This window comes from Puma concolor, chromosome E4 (genome assembly GCF_028749965.1).
Source record: "Puma concolor isolate L17-30 chromosome E4, mPumCon1.1.hap2, whole genome shotgun sequence".
NCBI classification, from domain to species: Eukaryota; Metazoa; Chordata; class Mammalia; order Carnivora; family Felidae; genus Puma; species Puma concolor.
The window spans coordinates 33,702,468-33,728,107 of NC_141683.1; the positions used below are offsets into that span (position 1 = coordinate 33,702,468).

The window sequence follows — 25,640 nt, forward strand, 5'->3', positions numbered from 1 at the left end:
CAGTGATAGTTTTAAAGATTGTTTTAGGAGAGACTCTAATGTTAGAAGAGTTTCTTGATAAATTCCACGGGTGGAAGCTCAGTGCTTACCATATAAAGATATAGTTGCTGCTATCAGCTGTTAAGGACCAGTAGTACCTAAGTTTCCTGTACCAAAATCTTGAATTTTTCTCATTGGTGCTCTGCTTTATTTTCTAAGAAATGTGGCAACATGATGTAAGTTAAATCCATTCTCAATTTTTATGTGTTACTGCTATGTTGGCCCCTAACGTTTAATCTCTGGCCCTTAGTCTTTAAGTTTTTCTCTAGTTCTCCTTACAGAACATTTCTTTTCAGATATTTGTACAATACCTGGCTTCCCTTTCAAACATATTTCCATTTCTCATTTGCCTGATGCTGTTCTAATCTCCCAAGTTCTTTTTGTGACCCGCTCCTATCTGCTCAAAGACTCACTTGCAATATGGACCCAGATTTTAGACTCTGCCGTTATTTCTGTCAGCATCCCCTTTATCTAGGCTTTGTGTAGGTCTGGATAATTGTACTTTCTTTTCATCCTGGTTGGAGTTCTTTCTCATTCTAGAAATTCATATTTCTTGCTACGAACATTGCCAATTGCAAAACTTATTTTTCATTGTGTCAGTTCGTGTGTGTGTGTGTGTGTGTGTGTGTGTGTAGAATTCTGATTGCTAGAATTAAAGTATAAATTGTTCTTTTCCACTTTCTTTTTTTCTTTCATTGCCTTTCTTATTTTTTCTTTCTCTAGTATTAAGTAGTGGGGGGGGGGGGCAATAAATACTTACTGAGTAAATTAAAGAAATTTGTAATTGCTTTCCAATACCTACTTTTTAGGTTTTTGAATATGAGAGCATCAACAATTATCATTCAGAGAAAATGGAGAGCTATGCTTTCTGGAAGAATAGCTCATGAGCACTTCTTAATGATAAAAGTAGGTAAAGAAAGGGAAAAAAAAGCTCATTTGCAAAGAGCCATTTTAGGAAAGAAAACAAAAGGAATTGTTTTTTTTTGTTAGCTATACATTTATTTTAAACACGTCATTGCAGTCAATTAAAAATTATATTCACCCTTAAAAATACATTTTATGAATATATTAATTTGTATATTTATATTTAAAAACTATTCTGAAACCCAAGTTTGAACTAAATTTTAGAGTAAATAATTTATTTGGAGAGAGTCATAATAGATGTAGCATATTTTGTCTACTATAAGTCAAACAAAAATTTTTTAAACTACAATTGGTGGCCTATTCAAAATATTTAACATCAAAGTTTTAGAATAGCTGCAGTACCTATAGTCTTTTATTAAAGAAAGCAAAATTAAAATTTTATTTGTAAATTTCAATGTAATATTCACTATTATTATATAGCTATTATTATTATGCCTACTAGTGTATATTTACTAATTTGATCCTCATAAAAACCCTCTGGTGTAGTGATTATTAATTGAAGTAGTTAGTATTCTTATTTTACAAATGAGGAAACTGAGGTCTAGAGAGGTAAAGTGACTTGCCCAACATCATCCAGCTAGTTGGTGGGGAATCTATGTTGTAAAACAGAACTAGTGCCCATTTTAATTTATATACTTCTTTAGGTTTCTTAGAATTGGTTGTCAAGATGTTATATAATCGAGGAGTCTAAGATGTGCTGGTTCTGAGATGTAGTCTTTGGTTCTCAAAGCAACAGACAGCTTCCCTGGTAGTTGTTTATAATGCCCATTCTGTTCTCTATATTGCTCACACTTTTATTAAATGTATTTGTCCTTTGGTAATATTAGTCCTTTTCTCCCTCACAATGAGAAGTATCAGGAAGATGAGAGGGAAAGAACACCAGATATCTATTGACCTTGGCTTGCACCTTCATAAAAACCTAATTTTTAGCTGTAGAAATTACAGTCACCTTATATATGAAATATGACATTCTCAAGCTAAAAATGTAAAAAACAAAATCATAATTACACCATCTCATTTTTCATTGAGAAATTCAAAAGCCTCCAGTGGGTTGAAATTATTATTCCTTTCTGTTAAGTCACTCAAATTTTTCCTTGTAGAGACATCAAGCTGCTTGTTTGATTCAAGCGAATTTTAGAAGATACAAAGGAAGGCAGGTCTTTCTTCGGCAGAAGTCTGCCGCTTTGACCATACAGAGATATATACGAGCCAGGAAGGCCGGGAAGTGTGAAAGGATAAAATATGTTGAATTGAAAAAATCTACAGTTGTTCTACAAGCACTAGTGCGCGGTTGGTTAGTAAGGAAAAGAGTAAGTATTTTTAAGTAGAATACCTCAGTCTTAAGAAATGAAGGTATGTGGTGTTAAATTGTGTTAAGAAATTTTAGATTTTGGAGAATAATTTCAGAACTAATAATATAACCAATATAACGGCTCAGCTTCTGCAGAGGCCTATGACAAGATCACTGGTTGCTATAGATTTTTGTTTTATGAGCCTGTTTCTCATAGATGCTCACCAAAAATGCAAACTAATTTTTTTCTTGTAATGAATCTTAACAAAGGAACTGAAAGAAGGATGAGGGAGGAGCTCCAACTGTGAAGGAGGTTGTCATTCAAGTAGCCTTTTGCTACCACCCAGCAACTCTGAGGTGTTGTTAGCTACTCTTCCTGTGATAACTTCCACATCTTCAGCAAGAAAGAATCCCTCCCGGGGAGGTCACAACGTTTTTGGCATCAATATGCAAAACGCTGTCAAAGACAAAATACTTAAATTTGAAATTAAAAAGGAGAAATCTCTTCTGCTGTGTTCATTAAATACAAATTAGAGGTCTAAAGGCCACTATAGAGAGGTTTTGCTGCAAAGAGTCTTGTGCTAGATTTGTGCTGGACTGTCTAATAACCGGAGAAATCCACTCAGATAATTTTGTCTGACTTACTATCACCGTCTCCCAACAGTTCTCACAACATTTTTGTGAGTATTGTATTCATAGACTTCTCATATTATAGTTAGTACATTGAAAGCTTTATTTACTGTTATTGTGTAGTCCAGTTAAATTAAATTGCTGTTCTTTAGTAAAGTGCCCAAAATATAATTTTGCTTTTTTATACTCTGAGTTAGGGGGTACACATTTGGAAATATTGTATAGTAAAAGATTATAATCACTTTGAGTTCCATCAATGTAAATAATTTCAGTAATTAAAAGTTAATTTATTATTGCTAATTTATATAATTCAGTATGGAGGATATACAAAAATAAACACTGATCGATTGTCTTAAGAGTCAAATGTGTGGTTAATTTTTTATTTCTCTTTTAGATTTCAGAACAGAGAACCAAAATTAGGCTTCTTCACTTCACAGCAGCTGCATATTGTCACCTGTCTGCTCTTAGAATTCAAAGAGCATATAAACTTCACATGGTTATGAAGAATGCTAAGAAGCAGGTTAATTCAGTCATCTGTGTTCAGGTTGGCTTTTCCTTTGCAGTAAAACTATGTGGTAAAATTTTTGTTATGAATTTTTTTATTTTAATAAATAATTTCAAAATACCTTATGCTAAGATCATATAATATTTAGCCTTTTGCTCTAGGATGACATATTTAGGATGGCTTGATGGGCTAGAAATAGGTTGATGTTTTATGATACAGGAATAAAGCTATGAATTATTTTCTGAAATAATTGTACTCATTTATTCTTGTAGCAAAGTCTGAGAGTACCTGTTTTTCTACATTCTTGCCAACACACAGCATTAAAAGACTCTGGGTTTTGCTGTATTGATGAATGGCAAATTGTATCTCATTTTTGCTTTGGATTTCCTTTGATTGCAAGCAGTTCTAAAAAATCTTTCGTGTGTTGACTATTCAAATTATTATCTGTGTATTGTGTGCTTTTTCTTAATGTATGTATATATGGGTTGTTTTTTCCATATACTTTGCCCATTTCTCTTTTGCATCTTTTTTCTTATGATTTATAGGTTTTTATGTATTCTGGGTAAGAAATCTGTATACATTAACATATACTTACATATAAAATACTGAGTTAGGAAACAAATTGCAGAAGAACACATACAGCTTGATAGAATTTATATAAATTATGAAATGAAGGCCATGTTGTACAGGGTTAAATTCACACCCTCCCCCCGCTCAGTGAGTGCTAGAGGATTTGTACCAGATGGAGTGGAGAAGTAATGCCACTGGGGAGGATTGAAAGATATCAATCTAATGTTCTATTTATTTCATTTATGTATGCATGTGTATGTATGTATTTATTTATTTTAAAAACCTGAAGTAAAAAAAAAACAAAGCCTCTAATGTTTTAAACAGAGATGGTTTCGAACAAGATTACAGCAAAAGAGGTTTGCTCAGAAATGTCATAGTGTCATAAAAAGTCAGCGTGAACTTCAAGAACATATGAGCCAGCAAAATAGAGCTGCATCAGTAATACAGAAAGCAGTACGCCGTTTTCTCCTCCGTAAAAAAAAAGAAAAAATTAATAATGGAATCACTAAAATTCAGGTAACTGAAAACATTACGATGTTAGTTCCAGACTCTGGTTTATAATTCACCTACGTGAGACATCTAACGTGTTAAAAACACAACCACATATATTTTAAAAAGCTGAGGTTCACCAATAAAATAACTCATAAATGCTATGTCATTGCTAAGCCCTTTATTTTCAGATTTCCCTAGAGACATTTATGATGAAGACATGAAAAAATACCTTAGCATTTAAAATAGACTTAGATATCTTTGGTCAGTGAATGATGCTTCAGGTTATATACAGGAATATGATATATATTTTTCTTTCCAGAAAAATTGATTTTGCTATTTATTAGAACCTGACTTGAGATTTTATTTGCAAAGTGTCTGGTTACATCATATGAATTTACTGAAAATACTTGTTTTGTAGAAATAGATATAAATTCAAAACATCATGGATTGTAATCTTACAATCACTGTGTTTTGTCTCTTTAAGGCATTATGGAGAGGATACTCTTGGAGGAAGAAAAATGATGGTACAAAAATTAAAGCTATACGACTAAGTCTTCAACTTGTTAATAAGGAGATTCGAGAAGAAAACAAACTCTACAAAAGAACTGCTCTTGCACTTCATTATCTTTTGACATATAAGCACCTTTCTGCTATTCTTGAGGCTCTAAAGCACCTAGGTTAGTTTGTTTTAACAATATCTTGTATGAGGTTAGAAATGCATTTTTACCGTTGAGTGTGCAAAGAGTGTTATAATACAATATTAGCTAAAACTTCATTTTGTTGCTGTGAATTTATTTCTCTCTCTCTTTTTTTTTCTCCTCCTTTCAGAGGTAGTTACTAGATTGTCTCCACTTTGCTGTGAGAACATGGCCCAGAGTGGAGCAGTTTCTAAAATATTTGTTTTGATCCGAAGTTGCAATCGTAGTGTTCCTTGTATGGAAGTCATCAGATACTCTGTGCAAGTCTTGCTTAATGTCGCTAAGGTAGTAACGTTTTGATAATGAGTTGTTCATTGGTCAAGAAATCTGATCCAGCAAATTAAGTTCGTGCTTGCTCACCACTGGAATTTAGATCGCCAAGTTAGAATTAATTTGTGTGCAAGAGTCTTAGGTGGGGGAAATGTTTAATGCATTAACATAATTATACATAGAAACACTAATTTCTTATGATTTTATTTCTTGTCTTTATGATATTAATAATAATGATTACTAACATTTATCGAGTACTTACGATGCGCTAGTGTTTTTCATGCATCATTTAATTTAGTTCTTAACAATATCCTCTGAGGCAGTTCCTGTTATTCTTGTTTAATAGAGAAGGAATAGTAATCCTTATAGAAATTAAGCCTCCTGCCTCAGCACTTGAATGTGATAAGTGGTAGGGCTGAATTTGGATCCATTTTTTGTCCACCTCTAGAACTGGTGTTCTTATTCACTGCATTGTATCAAAGCAGTAGAACCTCTTACAATCATGTCTGGCAAAACATGATTAAGATATTGCTTCAACTTAGTTACCCTGTATGTCATATTCTGTATAGGTATTAGAAATTACGTTTTTGGCGTTGGACTGGTGGCAGATATCTGTACGAAACTATAAATGCATGTAATCAAAAGTATTGAGATGACAAATTTATTTTCCCCAACCAACCCTTCAGCCACAACTTAGAGCACTTTATCCAGTATTTTCTTTCTGAGAAGGAGTGGTTAAGAACACCAGTGTTCAGATCATAGCTCTGCAGCTTACTTTAGGTTACTTAGCCTCTTTGTGCTTCATGTTCTTTAACTGTAAAATGGATAAAGTAATAGTATCTACCTCATAATGTTATTGTGAGGATAAAGTGAGTCAATATATATAATGTGCTTCATACATAGATGTGCCAAATAAATGTTAACTGCTAATATTGTTTTGTTGTTATTTTTGTCTTAGTATCCTTCACATGATTTGTTCCCAGGCAAATTTCAATATGAATCTAGTGATACAAGGAGATAATTGAGGCAGGAAAAATATCTCCTAAATTTACTAGTTTCAAATTTATTTTATTTTAAAGCAAGTGCATCTTCCTCTCAAGAAGCATGCAGTAGGGTAACTAATTAAATCTTAGCCTTTATCAGTATTTTACCCTATGATTAACTATCACAGATAAGTTCTGTTTTTCCTGAGAGATTCTCACTAAAATTGCCCTGTTTTTGAGTTTGTTTTTATTTACTTCAAGGTGTTCATGTTCAGGGATTCTAGATTTGATTCACATTTTATGGCACTTTAAAGTAGGTGGGAAGAGAAAAATTACAATGCAGATATGCATATAAAATGGATTCAGAAATGATAGTACTATCAAAAATTCATTTCATGAAGTCCCTTGCACTGGCTGTAGATAGTCCAAAAAGTTGGTCCTAAGCTTTCTTTCCGCTTGGGCTCTTTCTAAGAGCATATGCATTTATTATAACTTTTGCTTTCTTTCTGTTCTCTTCAAGTATGAGAAAACCACTGCAGCAGTTTACCATGTAGAAAACTGCATAGACACACTACTGGACCTTTTACAGATGTACCGAGAAAAGCCCGGTGACAAAGTTGCAGACAAGGGTGGAAGCATTTTTACAAAAACTTGTTGTTTGTTAGCTATTTTATTGAAGACAACAAATCGAGCCTCCGTAAGTATTAATTATCTTTCTTTCAGGTATCTTTCTAGGTTTTCAGGTCTAAGACTTTTACACTTTTCCTTCAGTAATTATCACAATTTTTTAATTAAGTTCATTTATTTATTTTGAGAGGGAGAGAGAAATAGAGAGCAAGTGGGGGAGGGGCAGAGAGAGAGAGAATCCCAGGCAGGCTCTGCACCATTGGTACAGAACCCAACACGGGGCTCGAGCTCACAAACTATGAGATTGTGACCTGAGCCGAAGTCAGATACTTAACTGACTGAGCCACCCAGACACCCCAGTAATTATCACAATTTAAATAGGGTTTTGTATATGTTCAAACCTGCCTTTTTTGTTGATATAAGAGGTGTTTCTAACATATTAAAGAAACCGAATTTCAAAAATAAAATGTACTATGGCTATAGAAATAGCCATTTCCCTTTTACTTGAGGAAAGAAACAAATGATCCTATCCAGGTAGAAAACCACATATATGTGGCTCCACATCCTCTTGTTGTAACCGTGAGTACATTTCAAGTTTTTCCATGGTGAGACCTCTCTAGGTGTTACAGTCGGCAGAGAGTTGACCGTAGGCTGTAATAGGATTCTGGCCTTCACTGTGAGAACAAAACCACTGAAGGATTTACGTAAGAGAGTATGCTCCAGTTTGGGTTCTAACATGACTTTGGCTAATGATTGAAGAATAGATTTGGGAAAGTGTGGATGTATGAAGACCGTTCAGTGTGGATATAGGGAAACCAGGAAGGAGGGAGATAGAGATAGAAATAGAGATAGAGATAGAGATAGAGATAGAGAGATTTATAGATATAAATATTAATATAAATATAAATATAGATACAGTGGTCTGGGTAAGAAATTGTACTTGACCTAGGGTTGTATTATAAGAGATAAGTAGATAACGTTGGAAACTAGGAAGAGAGAAAATTCACAGGCTTTGGTAACTCCAGATAATACATATATTGACTATAATATTTACCTTGTTATTCAGTATGGAGTTAAGTGTACAATTTTTAAATATTTGCCTTTTTTATAATTGTCTTACAAATTAGTTTATATAATGTTAACCAATCTAACTTAAATTTGGAAAGAATGGCTTTTGATTTTGTTAAAAGCTCATAAGTTTACACTATAGTGGTTATTGTTGCTTTTACTAGCATAGAAGGGCTACAAAATTGTTACTAGTTTTAATAAATGTACATTTTCTTTTTTAGGATGTTCGAAGTAGGTCCAAAGTTGTTGACCGTATTTATAGTCTCTACAAACTTACAGCTCGTAAACATAAAATGAATACTGAAAGAATACTTCATACCCAAAAGAAGAATTCTTCTATAAGTATTCCATTTATTCCAGAAACACCCTTAAGAACCAGAATAGTTTCAAGGTAAGCAGTAAATGTACTCTATAGTTTTGTGCCACTATCCATTCATTCATTCATTCATTCATTCAGCAAACATTACTGAGTATGTACTATAAAGCAAGGTATTGTGCTGGACAGTGGAGAAACAACATATGAGTAAGAATAGAATCCTTGGTAACTCTAAAATAGACAATCTCAGTAAATAATGAAGCAATAACACTGTGGCTTTGTGTATTTAATAGTCATTCAATAAATTCATTGTATTAAATAGTTAAGTGCTAAGTCTGAAAATTAGCTTTTTATAAGCTTTGGCGTATAAACTTTTTTTTCCTGCATGTAGGACAAACTATACTGCTTAGAAGCTGCCAAAAATCCCTCGTGGCCAAAATATCAACTTCCAACTCCTCCCGTAATCCTCCTGGTACTTGAAATTTCTCCTTCTAGAGAAGTTCTTTATGAGACCTTGCATGAGTTTCCTAGAACTGCTGTAAAAAATAACCACAGACTCATTTAGTCTCTGAACATTCTTGAAACCAGAAGTTCAAAACCAGGGTGTCAGTAAGGCCTCAGTCTCTCTGAAGGTTCTGTGGCAGACTCTGTCTTTGACTTGCAGTTTCTGTGGCTCTAGGTGTTTTTTGCTTGTTGCTGTATAACTCCATTCTCTGCCTCTGTCTTCACATGGGCCTCTCCTCCTTCTCCCTCCTCTGTGTCTCTTAAAAGGACATATGTTGGATTTAGGGCCAGTTCCAATAATACAGGATGATCTTATCCTAAGATCCTTTAGTTATGTTTATCTGTGGAGACCCCCTTTCAGAATAAGGTAACATTAACAGATGCTAAGGATTTGGATGTGGATGTATCGTTTTGGTGTGGGGGCCACCATTCAGCCAACAGCCAATCTATACAGATAATAGTAGCTTAACTAGTTTAAGACATGTAACTTTAGAAGTTTAAAAAAAAAAATGGGTGTTAGCTTACCTGGTTAACCAAGTAGACACCTCCATCAGTGTCAGAGAGTAAGAATGGTATAGAGCTGAACCCTGTGCTTTAAGGCGCTGGACTTATGATTATTGTACAGCATGGAATTACATAGTTCAGGAGAATGACCATAAATAAGCAAATAAAGTAACAAAGATTGTGGTTGCTATTAGGATAGAGTATCACTCAGAGGGCCTGCTAAAATTGCTGTGACTAGGAAATTGTCTCTGGGATATAATTACAAGAAGTAAAAGTAAGGAAGGACAGAAGATAGAGTGGGAAGGGACGTTGAAGCATGGGTTTTGTTTTGGGTAAGTCTGAGGTGCCTATGAGAAATTAGAGGAAAAGACAAACAAGCCATTAGAAAATCAGGGCTGTTGTTCTGGCCAGAAGAATCAGTCTAGAGGTTTAAATTAGGTAATCATTAGATTCAGGAATCATTAGGTAGCATTCAAGACCATCGCAATGAACGTGATCACCTCAGGGGAAGAGAATACCTAGAAAAGAATGCCCCAAACTGACCCTCAGAGTAACCCCAATTTCTCCAGAATTGAGACAAGAGAAAGAACCAGCCAACAGCTCTGGACAGGAATTGCTGACTGGATAGACGCTGTTCCAGACTGGCGGCACATCAGCCCTTCAGCTTGCTGCTAAGAGGCTGTTAGATGAGGTGTGAAACTTGCCCTTGGACTCGACAAGATGGAAGCCAGTGGTGAGGCAGTGACACAGAGGCATGAGGACTGCAAACAAGTGCAACACATCAGATGAAAAATTGATGAGTCTATAATGATACTAAAGAAAAAACTCATTGCTTACCCTTGAAGGATGCTAGAGAAACCACTCATGATACTTACTACGGGTAAAAGGAAGGAGTCAAATCTTTCCCATTTTTTTTTTATACATACTATATCTTAGGTGACCAAATGGTTGTTGTAGAAAAGTTTTCTATAAAAAAAATTCTGTTTAATAAATGCAGAAGGTATATGAAACTATTATTATTTTGTGGCCCCTCATGAAATAACAGGTGTGCTCTGGGCCATGAACATGCATGTTTGATAAAAGCTTTAGATGAATTAAATCGATGTTTGTGGCAGTAGTCAAATCCATTGATGAATCTCAACATCACAAAAAGATAAGACCACCCAATATTGTGTCTCCTGGTACACAAGACCATCCAAATATGATTCTTGTCACTAAAGCAAACCTGAATCACCTCACACCTTTTTGTGCTACTCTAATAAGTGTGACCCCCAGACCAGTGCCAGGCTGCAAAGTCTGTTACTGCTCTGTGTTGCTAAAAGTTCAGGAGCAGAGAATCAGCATTTAGAAACTTAGGTAGTAATGTAACCATGCTACTACATAGTTTGTAAAGTCAGGTTTATTGGGATACAGTTTACATACAGTAAAATTCATCCTTTTTAAGTGTGATATTTGTTGAATTTTTTATGACAAAATTTGGTCTTCTGTTATAGAGAACTGTAGGAACATTCTTCTGTTAGAAGGTCTAAATTGGAATTATAATACTGATTTAAGGGACAAGTTTGTTATTATTTATGAATTTATTTATGACCCAGAATTTATAACATTAGAACTTCAGCTTTGACTTTTACATTTTATTGAAGCAATATTAAAATTTTATTTTAAAATAAGCAAGTTAGCATTTTCTGAGTTTACCTTATTAATAAAAGATTTAATTGGTTTTGATGAACTAAATTAACTCATGATGTTTTATTTCCTTCCTTCCTTCCTTCCTTCCTTCCTTCCTTTTCTGCCTGTCTCCATTTCTGTGACTCAGCACTTCTCTGCCAGGCATAAATCCTACAGTGTTGACAATGCACTATTTTTTGACCTGGGTTAACATTAGCAGTTTGCTTTATAATTACTCATTATAACAAACTGTGTAATAGTTGCAAATTGGAATTTTGATTGCATATTTCACAATATAACATAAAAATAGCACTTGCTTGAAACTTATTAATGAGGACCATTTCTATATATGATTTCTACTTAAGGAATTGGTAAATTTTAATACTAATTATGTTTTTAAAACTATAATTAACATGAGTGAATAACTAGCTTCCCCTTTTTTTCAATATAGTCACTTTTTTTAGGTAGAATTTACCAGCAGTGTATACATGCACCCTTTATATATGTATGCAATTCAGTGACTTTTGACAAACATGTACAGTTGTGAAACCACTACCAACTGAGATAAAATATTTCCATCACACCAAAGTTACCTTGTGCCTCTTTGTAATCAGTTGTCTCCTTTTAGCCCCTAGATTCAGGCAACTACTAATCTTATTTGAGTACTTTTAGTTTTGCCTTTTTTCTATGGTTACACAGATGGAATCATACAGTATATAGCTTTTTGTGACTGGATTCTTTTTTTTAGCTTACTGTTTTTGAGGTTTACTTATGTTGATGCATAAATTAAAATTTCATTTCCTTTTATCACAGAGTACTATTCCATTGTATGGCTATACCACACTTTGACCACTTAACAATTGATAGATATTTGGATTTTTAACAGGAAAGAATAAGAAGATGGAAATGCATATCATAGTAGGGATTTATGTGAGAAAGATGTATGACCTCCCCTCTGACGAATGCTATTTTCTTAATGAAGTATGAGATTATAAACATTAGCTCAAAAGCAGACCAGGGAGGGTATGTATGGAAGGGACATTTGAAAAGAAGAAAGGAATAAAATGGTTATCTTGGAGAAAGAGGAAGCACACTCGGCAATCTCAAGCACCCATTTACCTTTGTAATTATTGACATAAAATCAGTCAGCCTGCTTCTGCAATTTTTCTTTTCTTCCTATTCAGCTGTACAGGAATGGAGAAGGCAGATATTTGAATTCAATTTGGAATCCAAATAGAACCTTCCATTTGAATTTAATAGAGAACAATAGCGTTAATGAAATTTGCTAAGGGGATTATATTGATGGCCCTAAGCTAGACAAGGAGGGAAGTGAGATCAGCATTCGGATGGATGGATGGATGGATGGATGGATGGATGGATGGATGGATAGATGGATGGATGGATGGATGATGGGTACATGTTGAGGTCAGTGAATCAGAGATCTTAGGGTGGAAGAATATGTGCAGTGAACGTATTAAATCAAAAGACATGGATAGATCAGAAGTGGTGGGAGAATGGCAGCCTCAAAATGAGATGTCAGTGGTGGGGTACTTTCTGGGGATGACAAACACTCTTATGTGATCTCGTGGAAAAGGGTTGGTTAATGTAGAACAGAAGGAAAGGGGGCAAAAACTGACAGAAGAGGTTGTTGGCTTTTGGGCTGCATGAATGTTGAAGTTACTAAGAATGGTGGCAAAAGTTGAGAGAAGATCAAGAACCAGGTTTACAAAGAACAAAACACCGGAGGTTGACAGATGACCCAGAGGCAGTGGTGAGCTAAACAGCATAAACTTAAAGGAAGAAGGATGACAAGAAATGCCTGAAAATAGTAAACAGCAATAGTATGAAGCCCTCTCACCTGTTAAAAGGGAAGCAATGTGCTCAGGAGTAGCCACATTTTAGTTCAGACAAAACAGTGAAGGTAACCCCTTGAAGAGAAGAACTTTGTTAATGCAAGATTTTTATTCTTTTCAGACTTAAACCAGATTGGGTTTTGAGAAGAGATAACATGGAAGAAATCACAAATCCCCTACAAGCTATTCAAATGGTGATGGACACGCTTGGCATTCCTTACTAGTAAATGTAAACATTTTCAGTATGTACAGTAAAAAGAACTATTAAAGCTAATCATGCATGTGTAGAGTGTTTTTGGCTTTCTTTTGTACAACTTCTAAAATCCAATTTTGTATTAAAATTAAAATATATATATATATGTATATATATATATATATACATATATATAAAACAATAACTAAACTGTTGTTTCTTTTGTTATTTTATGGCTTTCTGATTGTGAGAAACCACTATCTCATGAAATGATTATAACACTTATTCGTGTCTGTTACCTTAAAATATTATATTAGTCTGAATATAATCATATTCCAGAAGGGAAAAGAATAGCTTTATTACTCTCATTTTATAGATTAATTGAAGCATTTTTCTAAAACAAGTTTTGAAAATACGAGATTCTGCCAACACACTTAGAAGTGACAAGGGGATAAAATAATCTCACAAATGCCCCCAGACAACATCTCCATTTGTTTCATTGACTGACTGGACCATCCAGACAGGCAGGGGAGCTCCTCTAGGGAAATTAAACTCCACCTGCCCTTGTATATACTAAAAACCCTTATCTTTGAACTGATTGGAGTTCTAATTTGACCTGGAAAGAGTATGATGTTGCTTACAAGAGAAACTTGTCACCTAGTCATATACATAGACCTGATAATGATTAGGTGTTAAAACCTAATTTGGCATTTTCAACAGTTTTGGGTCACTATTACCAATACTAACCCAGTGTGGTTTCAGGGCCACCAAAGCCTAATTCCAGTGGCTGTTTGAAATCTGATAGTGTCCCAAAATGTGTCCATATATGGAAGCCATAAAAGTTTTTAACTTTGAATCAGTAGTAGCTAAAAATGCAGAGACCACTTAACTACTTAGTTTTCTAATTTGTTAGAATAAGGATTACACCTAATTAATCTGAAATTGGCTGAGATTTGGTTAGGATAGCTCTGAAGACCGTTGTGGTATATCAAAGAATATATTGAAGTTAACTCTAGAATTTGTGATATTTCTTTGCTATTTTTTTTCTCCCAATAAAGTGTTCTGGGAATTCTTAGTACTCAGTGTTTTTCAAACATGATTTTTGTTGACTCTCCCAAATGCTCTGGGTTTTTTTCTTTCATTTAAAGGGATGGTAGTATAAGAAATCTATTTTTTTTTAATGTTTTTACTTATTTTTGAGACCGAGAGAGACAGAGCATGAGCAGGAGAGGGGCAGAGAGAGAGAGGGAGACACAGAATCTGCATCAGGCTCCAGGCTCTGAGCTGTCAGCACAAAGTCCGACGCGGGGCTCAATTCACAGACTGAGATCATGACCACAGCTGAAGTCAGACGCTCAACAAACTGAGCCACCCAGGCACCCCAGAAATCTATTTACCTTAGTAAATTAGGCTAGGATAACAATGTTTATTGGTATTAATTTCCTTTAAGATGGTTTTAACCAAAAAGTATTTGCACCAGAAATATTTCTATGAAGTTAATACATGTAAGATGACTTCCACATGTTAAAAATTTTTCCGTTGTTGAAATTCAAACTAATCTTTTAAAATTTTATGTAATATCCTATATTTATATTAAGAGCATTTCTCCCAAATTTATGTGATAAATCCATATCATGATTCTAAGACCTAAAAGCTAAAAGGCTTGCATGTCTCTGTGTTGTATGTCATTGTATATTGGTTGGGAGGACTGGTTGAGAAGAAATGAAGCCTATTACTTCAGAAGTAGCTCTTTTCTACAGAGCTAGTACATTATATTAAAGAAGGAAAATAAATGTATTCACTGTAATCTAATTTTAGTTCACATGAATTTATTATTAATGGTGAAGTTAGGTGAATTTCAAATTAACCTTCCTGTTAACCGTAATTAACCCAAATGTCCAGTAGATGTCATTATAACCATACTGTGTCATTTTTTAAATTTAGTTTTAAATGATAGATAAATATATTGTTACATAGCTATGATTTTTACAAATAAAATCCATGCTTTAGATCCTTGGAAATTTTATCTACATATTCCTAGCACAGCTTGTTATTCCTATTATACTTCGGCTTCATGCTTAAGAGGAAGAAATTCACAGTATGCATTCTGTATTCAGAATTGTTGAATTTTTCTCAATAGGTGACTTTTTTCCACATTTATTATCTTTAGAGCTTCTAATTTTTGCTTATAGCAATGAAAGCCTAGTACGTTTAGAAATCTTTACTGATTAAGAAAATACTATCTTTTGGATTGCTTGTTGCTAGTAGCTACATTTTGCTAATAGTCTTGCTTGCTTGCTTATTTATTTATTTAAAAAAAATTTTTTTAATGTTTATTTACCGTTGAGAAAGAAAGAGAGAGAGCACCTGGGAGGGGCAGAGAGAGAGAGGGAGACACAGAATCTGAAACAGGCTCCAAGCTCTGAGATGTCAGCACAGAGCCCGATGAGGGGCTGGAACTAACTAACTGTGAGATCATGACTGGTGCCGAAGTTGGACGCTTAACCAATTGAGCTATTCAGGCATTCCCTATTTATTTTTTTAAGTAAACTCTACTCTCAACATGGGTAGAGGGGCCTAAACTCATGACTCCAAGATCAAGAGTGGTATGCTCTACCAACTGAGTCAGCCAAGTGCCCATCTAATAGGCTTGGTTTTTAATTTGTGTATTGTTCAAATAGCCATTGATTCTTGGTGTAAAGAAAGAGTGATAATCTGTCTTTCTGTTTTCAATAAAGAGGGAGAATTCCAATGAAAAAACTTTGCTTATAACTTACCAGAATTAAAAATAGTGGAGAGAAATATTTATTTCCAACTAATATTTGAGAGCATGTTTGTTTTTGAGTGTGTGTACAAACTTCCAACCCATGTAAAGGAAGAAGGAAATATTCTAAAAACTTATTTTACGAAATGTTTATGGAGGATCACTTAAAGTAGCTTCTGAAGCTTATATAAATTAAGGACTTTTTTACCTAAAAAAATTATAGATGCCTATTTCAGAAACAGGTTTTAGGCCATAGTTTTAGTCTATGAATAATATTCTATTATTACTGCAGATAACTTGTTTGTTTGTGAAAGTGGTATTTTTTTTAATTATGACCTAAATGAGTACAAAATGAAATTTGATCTAAACTTTGCCCTTGCTTTGCCAAAGCATCATTGTTTCATACCTGCTGAACATTTTTTGAATATTTAGAATAAATTCTTGCTGTCAATTTTCTCAATTGATCTTTATCAAGGTGCATTAAAAGAGTAATCCAATAACATATTTACTTCCACGGTGTTACTGACGAATTGTTCACAGTGCTGTTCAGTGTCTTCCTTCTATTGGTACTTTCTCTTCGAGGCTATCTAAATTCCAGGGATGCCTGGTGGTTCATTCTGTTAAGTGTCGAACTCTTGATTTTGGCTCAGGTCACGATCTCACAGTTCATGAGTTCAAGTCCCACGTGGCTCTGTGCTAACAGAACAGAGCCTGCTTGGGATTCTCTCTCTTTGCCTTTCTCTGCTCCGCCTTTGCTCATTATCTCTCTCTTTCTCTCAAAAATAAACATTTAAAAATAAATAAATTCCATTGCCACTTTCATAAAAGGACTTTTCATTACATTTGTGTTCACCTTTGCTCTAAGGTAAGTGCTGAGTTACTGGTAAGTTGTAGCAATCTGCTCCCCATCGTACCCAGGCAGCTTTCTCAGGGAAAACTCATCTTGATTCATAGTCTCACTATGAACACGCAGATGTTTGCTCTTTAACAACTTCCATATTGTGCAAGTTGGGGATACTCTTAACTTCAGGTTACCTGAAAACCAGTCAAGGAAATTTGACCACAAATGGTGAGCCAAAAGGTGGCTCCAGACAGATACTGGTATTCAAATCACTGAGAGTATTGCATCACATCGCTAGTTTACCCAAGTGGAGACTGGGCAGACTCCTAAATCAGTTTGAGTCCAGTTTTTCCTCTCTGGGAAAAGAGTCAAGTGTATTCTAGCCTTAGCCATTAGCACTGGAGCTGAGAGAGACAGCCAGGAGTATTATTTTCAGGTCAAACCCTCTATTTGCCGTATCTCCTGTTTCGTTTATTGCAGACTGTTTAACCCATTCCTTCCTCCCCTGGCTCAGCTTTACTAATTACTCCTAAAGCAAACAGTAACATCAGTCTTACCATGGCCTACCCTTTGCCCTGTTCCCAGGGATGTGTGTTAGATTTGACAAAGAATTATAGGACTGTCCTTGCTGCTTAGTAATGGGACTGCATATACCCCTCATTTGGCTACATAAAGCTGTGATGGCTCTGACATTCCCTTAGGAGCAAGTACTGTCAAAAGTAATGGTATGAATGTTGTGTCTTGTGCACTGATATTGTGCTGTATTGGTACACAGCAGTACAGGGCCAGTCTTGAGGCAACTGGGTCAGTCAAGATAGAAGAAAATTTTGTGAGGAGCAAAAAACAAAAAGTGGTGTAACTCCATCCATTACTTTTCATTCTCATTTTCACCTCCTGGTCATAGAGGCCTTTCCAGTAGAGTCTTCTCTTCGCTCTTTATATCATATTGAATGTGTGAACAAGTTCACTTAGTTGACTTAGCCAGCCTTTCAAATCTTTTCCCCTCCTGGTTTATTTGTCCATTATAAGTTTCAATGAGACCCCTGCTCTAAGAGTGTGAATCAATATGGTGTGTCTACCCAATATGTTTCTTTGCATATTTATACATTGGTAATATCCTCAAGAATACTTGTTATGGTCAAACATAATCTTAAAATTTCTGTATAGATGAGTAGTGTTGTATCATTATGTTTACATTTCTCTAATACTAATGATGTTAAACATCTTTTCAAGTGTTCTTTTCCCATCCATATGTCTGATGACAAGCCTGTTCAAGTCTTTGTCAATTTTTAAAAACTGGGTTGTTTTCTTAGTAAGTTTTGAGAATTCTTTAAATATTCTGGATAGTAGTCCTTTATCAGATAAGTGACTTGCAAATATTTTCTCCTTGTCTGTTACTTGTCTTTTTGTTCTCATAACTGTGCCTTTTGAAAAGCAGAACTTCTTATTTGATGAAACCTAACTTACCAATTTTTTTCTTTCATTCATTATACTCACGGTATTGCATCTAAAAACTCATTACTCAACCCAAGGTTACAAAGATTTTCCATTATGCTTTTCTTCTAGAACTTGTGTCATTTTAGTTTGTTGTATATTTTTTGAGCCATTTCAAATTAATTTGTATATGTTACAAAGTATGGATCAAAGCTTATTTTTTACATATGGACAACCAGTTGTTCCAGGCTGACTTCTAGAAAAGACTATGCTTTCTCCACGGAATTGCTTTTGCACATTTGTCAAAAATCAGTTGACCATATGAGTATTGGTCTCTTTCTGAAATCTCTTCTTTTCCACCAATCTGTTAAATTTTTATGCCAATATCATGCTGTGTTGATTACTGTAGCTTTATAATAAAACTTGAAATCAAGCAGTGTAAGTCCTCCAACTTTGTTCTTTTTCAAAGTTGATTTCACTATTCTAGGTTCTTCCCATCTTCATATGAGATTTAGATCATTTATTAATTCATTTCTTCTGTTTACTTGGAATTTCATTTGGTCTTCATTTTCTAATTCTCAAAGTATATGCTAAGTCGTTTTGAAATCCTTTTTTTTCTAATAGGTAGGCATTGCTATAGATTTACCTCTAAGTATTGCTTTAGCTGCATCCCACAAGTTTTGGTATATTTTTCATTTTAATTTAGTTCAAAATACTTTCTCTTTTGATCTCTTGTTTGACCCATGGATTATTTACATATGTGTTTAGACAGCAAATTCTTGCAGATTTTCTAGATGTCATTGTAACTTAATCCAACTCTAGTATTTTTTATGATTTGGCTTCCGTTAGGTTGATTGAGACTTGTTTTATGGCCCAGAATATGGTCTGTTTCACAAATATTTCATGTTCACGTGAATAAATGTCCTGCTATCATGTAGAGTGTGCCACAAATATCAGGTAAGTCAAATTAGGTGATAGTGTTGTTCAAGGCTTTTGTATACTTACTGTTTTTCTGTCTAGTTGTGTCAGTTATTGCGAGTTGGCTATTAAAACCTTGGACTTTAAATGTGGATTTTTCTATTTCCCCTTGAACCAAAAACCAAAACTGATTAAATTACATGTATTTTCAAGCTCTTTATTAATTGAGGAGATCTTTAGGATTATGCTGTCTTGATAAATTGATCACTCTATAATTGTAGAATGAACTTCTTTATTCTCAGTAATATTCTTTGTTCTAAAATCCATTTTATTTGACTTAATACAGCAATTCCTGTTCTCTTTCTCTCTCTCTCTTTTACATGTTACAAATATTTAATTATGGTAAAATACACATAAAATTTACCATTTTAACCATTTTAAATTTATTGGCATTAATTATCTTTACATTGTTCCATACTCCAGTTCTCTTTTGATCATTGTTAACATGTGTATCGATTTCATAATTCTGTAACAATTCACACAAACTTGTTGAATTAAAACAACAACAATGTATTCTTTCACAGTTTGGGAGACCATTCATCTGAAACCAAGGTGTTGGCAAGGCTGTGCTCTCTCTTGAGGGTTCTGGGAGAAAATCTGTTCCTTGCTTCTTCCACTTTCTGTTGCCCCAGATATTCCTTGGCTTCTGACCCCATCATTGTAATCTCTGCCTTTGTGGTTACATGGCCTTCTCTTCTGTGTAATTTCCCTCTGCCTCACTCTTATAAGGACGTTTGTCCTTGGATTTAGGGCCTCTGTGATGATCCAGAATGATCTCAAGACTCTTCAATTTAATTACATCTGCAGAGACCCTTTTTGGAAAAAAAGACTCCAGAGATTACAATATAGACACATCTTTTCTGGGCCACCATAAACCCTCTACATATGGTATATCTATCCATATTTTACTCTTTAACCTATTTGTATATTTGTGTAGGATGGGTTTCTTGTAGAGTTCATATAGTTGGGTCATTGTATTTTAATCTAATCTGCCAATCTCTACCTTTTACTTGAGATGTTTAGACTTTTTACAGTTAATGTGATTATCGATATGGCTGAGTTTAAATCTATCCTCTTCCTGTTTATTCATCCTATCTGCTTTCCCCACTAAAACCTTTTTCTTATTTTCTGACCTGTTTTGGATTAAATACTTGCTTTTTTGTTTTTTATGTTTTGTTTTGTTTTATATGATTCCAACTTATCTACCTTGTTGGCTATTACCTATAACTCTTTGTTATGTTACTTTCAGGGTTACTTTCAGGTTTCTAGTAAATATCTTTAACATCACAGTCCATTTGTAAGTGGTATTATAACACTTCACATATAGTATAAAGAAAGATCTTCTAATATATTTCTGCCTTTCCAACCTTTGTGCTATTGTCAATATTTTACTCTTAGCATGTTATAAACCCATAATAAAGTATAATTTTCATCACTTTTGCTTTTAACCATCATATATCTCTTAAAAGATTTAGATAATCTAAAAATCTTTAGTTACTCACATAGGTGCTATTTTGAAGTGCTCTTCAGTCTTTATGTAGACTGAATACCACATTTCCATCTGGTATCATTTTATTTAATCTGAAGGAATTCCTTTAATATGGTTCATAGTACAGGTCTGTTAGTGAAAATTTCAGCTAATATATATATCTGAAAAAGTATTTTTGGCTCTCATTTTTAAAAAGTATTTTACTATGTATAGCGTTCTAGGATGCAGGTTTTCTTTCTTCTAATTTTTGTATACTTTAAAAATGTTGCTTCCATTGTTTTCTGGCTTGCAATGTTCCTGACAAAAAGTCTGCTCTCTTCTTGTTTTTGTTCCTCTGGGCTGTTTTTTCTTTTCTGAGCGCTTTAAAATTTTTCTATCACTAGGTTTAAGCAATTTCATTATATTGTGCCTTACTGTGATTTTATTTATGTTTATTGTTCTTAGTATTTGACTATCTTTGATCTATGATCTTATAGTTTCCACCAAATTTGGAAGATGTTCAGCTATTATTTCTTCAAATAGTGTTTTCTTTCCTCCCCATCCTCTCCTTTGGGGACATTGTGAATTTTACCTATTTTCATGCTGGATAATTCTGTACTCCTATAAATACTTTTGAGCTTGTTCTGGAATTCAGTTACTTTACTTGAAAACTAATCCTTTCTGGTCTTGCTATAAGCTTTGTTAGACAGGAACAGTTTTTCTCTGCTACTGAGGTAAAAACCCGAGAACACTATGAATGCCATGTAAATCATGAAGTGTTCCACTCTGACTCATGACAGCAGGAATTATCCCCAACCCCCAAGTGGATTCCAGGAATTCCTCCCTTTAAGCTTCTCAGGTGGTACCTTCCTTGGCCTCTCATGTTTTTCTCTCAGATGTTCTAGTCAGTACTCAGCTAAAAACCTAAAGTGGACCCTCTGCAGATCTCTGTCTATGCAGCGCTCTTCTCTCCTGTACTTTGCACTCTGACCCCTTACCTGCTTTGGTTTCATAACTCACAATTCCATCTCCTCAGCTTGGGAAGACCACCGTACTCTACAGTGTGGCAAGAAATTCTCAGGCTGTGGGGTGTTTTTTGGGTTCATCTCATTGCCTAATCTCCAATGTCCTAAAAACTATCATTTCTTAAATTTTATCTTTTTTTTTTTAAGTTGTTTCAGGTGGAGGGTGTATCCAGTTCCTGTTGCTCCATCGTGGCCATAAGCCGACAAAATCTGACCAACCAATTTTTGTTCCTTCCTTTTTACTTCCTTGTCTTTATTTATGACAATCACGTGTAACTTTTTGTGATTACTTTAACCCTTTAATTTATTAGTTGCACATTTTTAAAACATCATTCTTTGGGGCGCCTGGGTGGCTCAGTCAGTTGAGTGTCCAACTTCAGCTCAGGTCGTGATCTCACAGTTTGTGGGTTCGAGCCCCGCGTCAGGATCTGTGCTGACAGCTCAGAGCCTGGAGCCTGCTTCGGATTCTGTGTCTCCCTCTTTCTCTGTTCCTCCCCCACTCCTGCTCTGTCTCTCAAAATAAACAAAAACATTAAAAAAATTTTTTTTAACCATTATTCTTTAACCTAGAATTTAAAAAAAAATTGTTTAATGTTTATTTATTTTTGAGAGAGAAAGAGAGAGAGAGAGAGAGACAGCTCAAGTGGGGGAGGGGCAGAAAGAGAGGGAGACACAGAATCCAAAACAGGCTTCTGGTGTCAAGTTGTCAGCACAGAGCCCAACACCGGGCTTGAACTCCTGAACTGCCAGATCATGACCTGAGCTGAAGTTGGACACTTAACCGACTGAGCCATCCAGGCACCCCAACCCTTGAAATTTTAATCCTGAACCTTGACTAATGATAATTAAGTAGGCATATTACTTCTGCAACTTTCTTGAAAGTCCTAAAAACATACAACACGCCTGGAGTTCATTTCTTCACTCCTGGCTTTGCATTATTGATGCCATGCATTTGAATTCATGTTTCATTTTCCTTTAGTCTACAGCACTCCATTTAGCAGTTCTTTGGTAGAGTTCTGCTGACTTACTTTTTACGTTTTAATTTATTTGAATACTTCTTTTATTTTTAAAAATATTTTTAGTAGAGCATTCTAGGTTGGCAGTTCTTTTCTTTTTCTTTTTAATGTTTATTTATTTTTTGAGAGGGAGAGAGAGTGAGTGTGAGTGGGGGAGGGGCAGAGAGAAGAGAGGGAGACACAGAATCCGAAGCAGGCTCCAGGCTCTGAGCTGTCAGCACAGAACCCGATGCGGGGCTCGAACCCAAAAGCCATGAGACCATGACCTGAGCCGAAGTCGGACGCTTTGACTGGGCCACCCAGCTGCCCCAGTTATTTTCATTTATGGCAGTTATTTTCATTTAACATATTAAAGATTGTTATTCTGCTTTCTCCTTGTTTTTTCATTTCAACAGTCCTATTATTGCTTGTTTGGAAGTAATGTGGTTTTTTTGTTTTTTTTCTCTTAATGAGATTTTCCCCTTCCCTTTAATTTCCATCAGTTTTATGCTGAAACTCCAACTAGAAAGAAGTATGATAGACTTTTTGATGATGTCTATATGCTCCTACTACTCCTAGTAGCACACAACAAAACTGGCCTGGGCATGTGCTGTTTTGGTCATGATCTTGAAGTTGAATCAGGAAGACACCAGCACAATGCTGAGGTCAGGACCATACCACATTTACTGTCATTGCTGTCAACAGTAAATACTCCATAACCTGTCCCTTGACATTGTGAAGTTAGAAACAAGAGTTTCTGATTCTTCTGCAGCAGTTCAGTAAAGCTTGTGCTTCCAGGATTGTTCAAACCAGGCAAAATGGCAGAATCAACATAAATGTGGCTTCTGCTTTATGATATTCACTGTTCACATCTATTTTTTTCTGAGCATGTATCTACTGGGTAAAATCTAGGTCGGTACAAGAGCCATAGTGTCCTAAAGTTTTGGAAGTGTACTTTGGCGTGCATTAAACAAACTTTACAGGAGATACAAATAAGAGAAGTGAGCCAAACTTTTCATTGTTTATCCCTAAAGTGCCAACTTTGAAAAAATGTTGAGTGGAAATGATATTTTGTCAAGCAAGTAGATAGCCCATAGAATATACTCCGCTATATAATTAAAAAGGAACTGTTGTTATATTCAAAACCTATAGGAAGTAGATTTTAGATTTTTATTATTGACAGATAAGGTTTAGAGATAATGAAGGAAGAAAGAAGGAAAGAGAATTAGAATGACATATTTATAATTTCATCTTTTATTATCTTTTGATATTTCCACTAAAGGCATTATTACCCTTTTTTCTCCCCCAGAATTGGGATATACTTCATTGGACTGTATTTATGAAATTTGACTTAGGATTCTGTTTTTTTTCTTTTTAATTTTTTTTAATGTTTATTTTTGAGAAAGAGAGCGACAGAGTGTGAGGGACAGGGAGAGAGGGAGACAGAGAATCCAACGCAAGCTCCAGGCTCGAAGCTGTCAGCCCAGAGCCTGATGTGGGGCTCGAATCCACAGACCTTGAGATCATGACCTGAGCCAAAGTTGGTCGCTTAACTGACTGAGCCACCCAGGCATCCCAAGATTTTGTTTCTAAGACAATGTTTAATGCAACTTTTTTAGGATCAGCAAACTGTGGAGTACTAAATTATTCTCAGCAGAATTTCCACAACATGCTTGGGATAGCTACTATTTTTACCATTATTTTAGAAATGTAGAAATGTAGGGGTGAATGAGTTCTCATTTTCCAAAGCCACAGTCTGGATATTGAGACTATAAATCAGAGCTGAGTGACTCCGAAGTCTTCGCTCCAAACCTGTAGTACATCAACAGTAAATAAGCAAGCAAAACTAGACAGGAAATTTCTGAAAAGGGAAACTTAAGTGTGAGGCCTACATTAATTATTAAACGTTCACATATATTTTATAGCTAGGGTAGCTAATGGGATAGGACTAAAAAACATGGCTAGTTTAAATGCCGAAACATATAAGATTATTTAGCGTATGAGAAAGGTGGAAATGCAGATCAGAAGCAAAATACATGAATTATTTGATAAATAATTGGATATCATGGCAGCTATCTGGGAAAAAATAAGGTTGACATATTCATGAAGATTTATTTTATATTCATTGATTAAAAATTAAACAAGGGAGGGCACCTGGGTGGCTGAGTAGGTTAAGCTTCTGATTCTTGATTTTGGCTCAGGTCATGTTCTCACAGTTCATGAGATCAAGCCTCGCATCAGGCTCTGTTCTGAAAAAGCACAGAGCCTGCTTGGGATTCTCTCTCTCCCTCTCTCTCTCTCTACCCCTCCCCCATTCTCTCTCTCTCACTCTCGAAATGAATACATAAACATTAAAAAAAAAGTTAGCCAAAGGAGTATTGTAAGATACTATAGCAATAATAAAAAAAAAGTTGTAGTAATTCTAACAATAACACAAATCCTGTAATCTTTGAGGAAAAGATTAATTTGCAAAATCCACTGTAACAATTTAAAAGATAAATAGTACATCAAGGAGAAAAGTGTATAACTCAAAATCACAGACTAAATCCATTTTTTCAAATATATAAAAAGTGCATACAAGTCCACAGCAAAAAGACCAACACTTCAATAGAAAAATGAGCCAAGCTGGGGACATGTGACACGTGTAGTACTAAACATTGCAGAAACTCTAGCAATGATGAAACATGGTAGACAACTTCATTATCCAATAATAATTTAATTTATACATCCATATACTAGAAAACTGATCTAAAAACAAATAAGGAAGTCACTTGGGCATTGCTATGGAGTGATCTCCAATATATACTAAGTGAAAAGTAATGAGCTAGAAGGTATATATTTGCTTGTTTACACCGAAGATAACTCCAGAAAAATGCAAAAGGTATTGAGGGCATTATTTACCTTCTACAGAGGAGAAGTGGGTGACTGAGGAACAAGTGTGGGATGGAGAGTTTTCACTTTGTACCCTTTGAAGTTAGCACCATGTAAATATATTATTTC

At 34.9% G+C, this 25,640-nt stretch overlaps 1 protein-coding gene across 3 annotated transcripts in view; it reads left to right on the forward strand.

Annotated features, from left to right (window-relative positions):
• Positions 1-13,229, forward strand: part of ASPM (assembly factor for spindle microtubules) — a 53,695-nt gene extending 40,466 nt beyond the window's left edge. For all 3 annotated transcript variants that reach the window (XM_086693896.1, XM_025921287.2, XM_086693897.1), the window contains exons 20-28: positions 849-945; positions 2,064-2,273; positions 3,279-3,428; positions 4,284-4,475; positions 4,936-5,128; positions 5,280-5,434; positions 6,923-7,099; positions 8,319-8,488; positions 13,064-13,229. In XM_086693896.1, the coding sequence (XP_086550022.1) occupies positions 849-945; positions 2,064-2,273; positions 3,279-3,428; positions 4,284-4,475; positions 4,936-5,128; positions 5,280-5,434; positions 6,923-7,099; positions 8,319-8,488; positions 13,064-13,166 (1,447 nt within the window). In that variant the 3' untranslated portion in view covers positions 13,167-13,229. The remainder of the gene's footprint in view (positions 1-848; positions 946-2,063; positions 2,274-3,278; positions 3,429-4,283; positions 4,476-4,935; positions 5,129-5,279; positions 5,435-6,922; positions 7,100-8,318; positions 8,489-13,063) is intronic.
• Positions 13,230-25,640: the final 12,411 nt, after the last annotated feature.